Raw genomic sequence first — 6,554 nt, 5'->3', positions numbered from 1 at the left:
GCTAACAAGGCAGTAACATTATACAGTGAGGCAGCCGCGTCTCATTGGGAATCTATTGAAAAAAGGCTTGTGTGCTCGGAGAAAGGCGTTAGGTGGACACGGCCCCTTTTCTTATTAAGAAAAGTATAAGCAACACACTGATTCGGCATGGCAACCCAAGCTTAATAACAATGCGCACAACAGTCAATTTGGTTTTAGAGCAAGTTAGATGCTTGTTTGCCACTTTATGCTGTAGGCCTATTTGGCTCCATGGTATTGGATTGGTATCACTGACCACTTAAACTATCCTCAACAATAAGTTTAGTACAGTAATGTGATGTTGTGACTCGTTGCGCTTTATTTATTGTATTATTTAGTTTACGAACCGGCATGTAACCGACATTTTGGAAGGATTATGTACTCTGGTAGCTCAGACCTTTATTTTGAAGGTGGCTGGTTAGGATTTCCGCTATCATATTTCCTCCATATTCTTCTTATTTTTGCTGATATGTCGACCGAACGTTTGTATTAAATTGTTTAATTAAGTATATTGGGGTTCATGTAAAGGTTAGATACTTTTACATACAGGAAAATGATGGGGGTTATCGCTTAAGTATCGTGCGCCTTTTATTTTACCGCACTTGTTGCGCTTCCGTGAGCTTTACTTCCTCTTTGGGTCGGGACTCCTCGCGGTAAGCTACGTTTCCACTCTGCTCTCTGCACTTTAGTTGTTTTCTGTTCAAACTATGAAGTCAAGGTATTTAAAAACACATGTACAGTGAGTTTATTGACATTGTTATGTACTGGGTTAGTGATTTAATCAATTTCCATGTATAAATATGCTAATTAGAGAATACGTGCATCGAGGACTGTTAGCAGGGCCGCCATGTGGCCATACAAGCTAGCGTGTGCACAGTCAAGTCTGTTTACTGGCTAAGCTAGAAAAACGACATTGACTGTTGCTACCCAGTGGCATAATAAAGGCAACAAAGAAGAAAATTTGACTGAAACAGGTGTGGACTATTCATGAATGTACTTTGTTTTTAAGGACATAATGTTGGTCAAGGTGAGATTTGGTGGCAGTCAGAAGTACGTTAAGGTGGCAGAGACTGAAGAAGGCTATGCAGACTTCAGCTCGTTTCTTCAGAAAGGTTGGTACTACTTTTTTCACACAGCCCTGATTGTTGGTGTAAACTAATACGTTGCTAAAATGTTAGTTCATGCTACAGTGTGATTTGATTTTAATACGGTTACATTGCCCCATCCATCAATTGTTGTTTATTATGCTGATCAATTGTAATCATGTCTTATGGACAAGTTAAAATGCAATTGGTAATATATCTAAAATGTAGAATAAAAAAAACTAATTTCTCTACTAATATATTTTGAGACTGTTGGTGTCCATTTTAGAAACAACAAGGAATAAGTTGTACATGTCATAGACCCTTGTTCCATAGTTAAAAGCCATTTGATTATAGATTAATAATTAATGATAAAAAAGTGTCAATAAAAGAAGCATACAAAGGACCATTTTTCTAAATCTGATATTCTCTCAGTAATAGGAAAGTTAGGTCTTCCTCTGCAGACTGAGTTATACTTGACAGATGAATCAGGGACAGAGGTGGATGCAGATGTATTTGAGGACCTTTTACAAGCAGGGGACCTTACAATCATTGTTTCTACAGAAAAGTCTACAGGTAAGATTTAGTCTTGTTAGGGAGAAATAAGGATCATTAACCAGATGTACTGTAATAGTATGTATTGTGAAGGCATGTTTGTTTCAGTCAGCTAACCTGAAAAGCCAAAGCATTTGTTAAGGGGCCTCAAACAATATTTTTATTCAGTTGTGTGTATTTCTTTTAACTGTCTTGCAGTTGTGCTTCATCAAGATCAATTAGATGTTTCATCGGAGTCGCTTGTGTCAGACACCTCATCCTCTGTGCCTTCAGATTCATCTGATGCAACAATCATTCTTGAGAAAGGTAGTGGAGTGAAAAGGACCCACGCCGATCGGGAATCAGCAGAGGCGGTATATAAATTAATTTTTTTTAATGTATTAACTAATCATAGACATTGTACTGTGGTCTTGTTGCAGGGGAGGTTAAAATTAAAATGTATTTGTTTCTTTGTCTTTAGATGGTGAGAGATATACTTCAGTCCAAGCCAGGGGGAGAAAAGGTGTTGCATGAATATAACAAAACAAAGACATTGACGGAAGGTACACGGCGACAGATGGTAAACCTACTGGTGGCTGACATGGTTGAAGTTCATGGGTAAGCATGTCATGTTCTCTCTAGTGCTCATCATGTCTCTACAAATAATATATGTATAGAGGATGTAGGTGTACATTTTAGAAACAATAAGGGATGTTTTCCTCAAATAACCTTGTTCCATAGTTAAAAGCTATTTAATTATTGTGGTCTCCTATTTCAGTAATATAATAAAGTTGGCTTTTCTATACAAAACAAATTTGTGTCAGAATAATCAAACAAACAAAAACATTGTGATAGAAAATAAAACTGAAGCAAAATATTACAAAAAGTAATCTCTACAGCAAAACGTATTCAATGGGAACACATCCCTGAACAAATAAAACTGCATGTTAGGGGTTGTTAATAGCTGATAGTTCAATCACAGGACTGACGGGCGTAAATATGATCAGTGAGATAGTAACAAAAGGGAGCTGTAAAAAAAAGGACATAGTATCAAAAAAGAAATAAGCACAGGACTAACAGTTGACATGATTACACACATCATTTGTTTGTATTGAAAGTCTACTTTTGAGTTTAACCTCTGCTTTAATGTGCTTTGTTCTCTCATATTCTTATTTTAGTTTGACATTTAAGATATTTTGATTAATTATAATGAAACTAACACTGATTCAATACTTTACTACTAATTTAAAGCTTGAAAAATTATATATTTTCTTCTTTTAAAGGAGGCTCCCACCAACCTATGTGCGAACTAAATATGCTCTTGGCATTATTACTCTTTTTCCGTACCTCAAGGATCCTTACTCAAAAAATGGATATGTAAGTTTGTAAATCAATGGCGTATGATAAATTGATATAGGGAGGTTATTCTGAATTTGCCCTGTAATGCTGTGATACATCAGTTATGTTTATCTTTGTTCTTTTGGGATTTTACAGGAGCACTACTATGATGCAGACAGCGGGTCTGGCTATTTGGCATGGAGGATAAAGACAGTCCAACGCAGCTCTGCAGTCCAGTCCCGGAGATGCTCAACCACCGCTACATATCAAGATGGTCCAAAGAGCAAGAGGGATTTTCTACTAACTGACAAGCAACTGTTTGGCGAGGAATGCCGCGAGGCGATTTCTTTATTGAAGCACACGACTGATGCAACAATTGTCAAAGAGAAGATGAGGGCAACCTTTCAATACCGCCAGAAACTGGTTCGAGACCATCAAAACTCCTCCACAGTCCTGGATGTTTTCCCACGTTTCCTCGATACCCCTGGCTTGGTAGGAAAGACACACCATTGTTTAATTCATTTTAAAGTGAACAATGATAACTGGAGGATTACACTTTTATTTAAACAAGCGTAAAAATACTGACATTTAGTTTGTGGATGGTTTCCTATGTCTATGAGAGGTTGCAAGGACTTGAAGTGTTTCTTCTGTAGATTGACAAAGACTTCACCATGATGTTTGGAGAGGATGCTTCTGGCAGATTTTTGGCAAAATGGCCCACCTACTTCAAACCTAGGATCCTGGCAGACTCCAAGAATTCTAAAGAGTTCGTCAAAGACCTCTTGTCTGGAAATCAAAGCTCCGATGGGTCTGGTAAGCATGGTTCATTATCTCTTTTAAAACATTTAATTACTTACCTGAATGCTCCAAATTATGTATTTTGCATAATCTGGTTTTATTTAAGGTTGTTTTCAGATTTAAATCTTTCTGACAATCTTCTACTTTCTTCTGCTTTCCCCCTAGACTGGGACAGTGACCTGTCAAGCATACTACTGCTGCTTCACCTACTTCCCCCCACTGCAAAAGGACACAAGAAGGGTCCTAGAATAAGCTCATATCAAGCTGTCGAACATCTTGTGAGATATCTGACGGTAAGCAATGTTTAAGTTCTTCTGTGCCACTTGTGCATGGGCTGCATATGTTTTTAGCAATGCAGTAGGTCATTAAAATGTTTCCTTGTTCCTCTTTGTTTTTGCAGATTGGAGTCAGTGTTGAGACCTTCCTTGGGAGTTTGGAACCAGGACAGCCTTTCCTCCTGTGTGTCGGTGAACAGAAGAACAACATCCAAAGATTCTATATCATTGTTGACCACAAGGCCATCCCATGCAAGGCACAGACATCCCTGGCAGCTTTCGATGAACTCTTCAAGGCACACTTCATCTTCAGCGTGAACTACCATGAATCCCTCAACAGCTTCTATACCTTCATCCAAACCACTGTGTTCAACATTGATGTGGGAAGTACCAAGGAAACTCCCCGTGTGAAGGAGCTCAGAGCAAGACTGCTGAATACACAGATTTGAGGTGATACACATCCTTGGGTGCAAATATGTTGATTTGTTTTATCTGTAAGGTACACCACAGAAGTTCTGTATTGCTTTGTCAGCATTTGAGATTTCACCATGGATTATATCCAGGAAAGACGTTACGTTTGAAATGTGGACAGCCGGGGTGTTCTTCATTATTTTGCACTTATTCAGGGTTCAAGAAACACCTTATTCGTTTGCACCGGGACACTGTTTCAACAATTACTACTGACAATGTGGACATGCACATAGAAGATGATGTGCCTTCAACTTCTCATTCAGTCTGTACAGTAACTCCAGTGGCCACCCAGGTCTCTGTTGATAAGCATCATTTGTTAAACGTGTGGTTCTGTTGTAGCACAGTTGCAATCATCGGGTTTTGCTGAGAGCACTGTCCAAGCAATGGTAGGGTCAAATAAATAACAGTTTTTGGAACTTGCTCCTCCTCTTGATTCAAATTGTGAATATAGTGTTTTCACCAGTTGTTACTAACGGTATGCCATATTATCTGAAGCATTTAATTAATGATCATCACAAGCTGTTCAAATCTTTGTTTCCTGAGAGAAGACTTATTCCGAAGCATCATTTTATGATACATTACCCCAGGTGTATTCGTAAAATAGGCCCACTCCTTCATGTATGGTGTATGAGGTTTGAAGCCAAACATAACTTTTTTAAAAGGTCTGTCAAGAATTTCAAAAATATCACAAAAGCATTGGTAAAACAACACCAGAGACAGTTAGCTTATCACTGGGAGAATTTTAATTTTCAGAGGTTTGAGTTTGGTCCAGTAAGGAAGGAAACAATTGATAATTTGGAAGGTGGTGAGACTTTACTTGCAATGTTAAACTTGAATGCATACTCTGATGTGTCAACTACCAAGTGGGTGAATAACTATGGAACTGAGTATCAAACTAGTATGTTTGTTTGTATTTCAACAAATATAGAAATGCCTGTTTTTGGAAAGATCAACCGTATCATTATAAATGACGATCAAGCTTTTATTTTGACTGGCACAGTTGATACTCTTTATTGTGATGAGCACCTTAATGCCTACTGTATCCAGGAGAGGAATGATTAATTTTCTGTTATTTCTGTTGATAAGTTAATTTATTATAGACCCTATGATAAACAGTTTTCTAATGGGATGGATGAAAAAGTATACATTGTGCCACATTGCCATATTGTGTGACCCTATGAGGAACAGTACTCTAATGAGATGGATGAAAAAATGTACATATTGCCATATTGTGACCTGTGCTATTGAGGCTGGCAGCTGTGAAACATGTTAAAGCCAATGCTGTGTTAAATGGTGTACTTGAAAATACAATTTATTTTGAAATACAAACTTTTTGCATTGTCTTTTTCTTCCTTATAATAATACCGTACTGTAGGAATATGATTTAGAAGTAATAATATAAGCTAAATATTTGACCATGTATAGCATTAGGGATTATAACTCCCCACAGTGTTTTTAAAAATATATAAATCAACTCTTTAGAGGGTTAGATATCGAGTTAAATTTTAAATCTGATGTGGTGTTAAATGGGAGCAACTCTATTCAGTGTTAAAAAATACTACACTGATGGGTGTTACATTTTAACACTGCACACTAGTGTTGTGTAAATTTAACCCTGGTGAGTGTTGACCAGTGTTAAATTTCAACTATCGAGAGAGTTGATTCAACTCAATCACAGTGTAAAGTATTTAACACTTTTAAAAGTGTTATTTTTACTCGATCTGGTGTGGACCTATATACACACTTTCAAAGTGTTGAATTTAACTCTATAGGTGTTGAATTAACACTGCCGATTTTGCTGTGTATACACAATTACACAGGAGTGAACTAGACACATTACCTCATCGTGATCCATACTAACTGCCGTCTCTCGTTCATTCGCTTTCTGTGAGGACGCGGAATCTTTCAGCTCCTTGAGAGTAGTTAGGTGACATTGCATCAACTCATTGCAATCAAGTGTGTGTGGCACTGACTGGCATTAGTTGATGCTGTGTCACTAACCACTCTCACAGAGCCGATAAGAGTCCGGTGCCCTCAC

At 37.7% G+C, this 6,554-nt stretch overlaps 1 protein-coding gene across 1 annotated transcript; it reads left to right on the top strand.

Moving 5' to 3' along the window:
- Positions 1–665: 665 nt before the first annotated feature.
- On the top strand, positions 666–4,711 carry LOC307260786 (uncharacterized protein). The gene is made up of 10 exons (XM_080041101.1): positions 666–671; positions 1,028–1,130; positions 1,536–1,676; positions 1,854–2,008; positions 2,116–2,252; positions 2,918–3,011; positions 3,129–3,464; positions 3,626–3,785; positions 3,936–4,063; positions 4,171–4,711. The coding sequence occupies exons 2-10, from the start codon at positions 1,034–1,036 to the stop codon at positions 4,492–4,494; spliced, it is 1,572 nt and encodes a 523-aa protein (XP_079897227.1). The 5' UTR covers positions 666–671; positions 1,028–1,033; the 3' UTR covers positions 4,495–4,711.
- Positions 4,712–6,554: the final 1,843 nt, after the last annotated feature.

This window comes from Ammodytes marinus, assembly GCF_949987685.1.
Source record: "Ammodytes marinus genome assembly, chromosome: 14".
NCBI lineage: Eukaryota > Metazoa > Chordata > Actinopteri > Uranoscopiformes > Ammodytidae > Ammodytes > Ammodytes marinus.
This window is presented reverse-complemented; position numbering and strand designations above follow the sequence as displayed.

What these genes read in the sequence shown, in the direction of transcription:
- LOC307260786 (XM_080041101.1), top strand. Translation starts at nt 1,034, where the DNA reads ATGTTGGTCAAGGTGAGATTTGGTGGCAGTCAGAAGTACGTTAAGGTG. An exon ending in ATCGGGAATCAGCAGAGGCG is followed by an intron (nt 2,009 to 2,115) that starts GTATATAAATTA and finishes CTTTGTCTTTAG; the next exon opens with ATGGTGAGAGATATACTTCA. An exon ending in ATCTTGTGAGATATCTGACG is followed by an intron (nt 4,064 to 4,170) that starts GTAAGCAATGTT and finishes TTGTTTTTGCAG; the next exon opens with ATTGGAGTCAGTGTTGAGAC.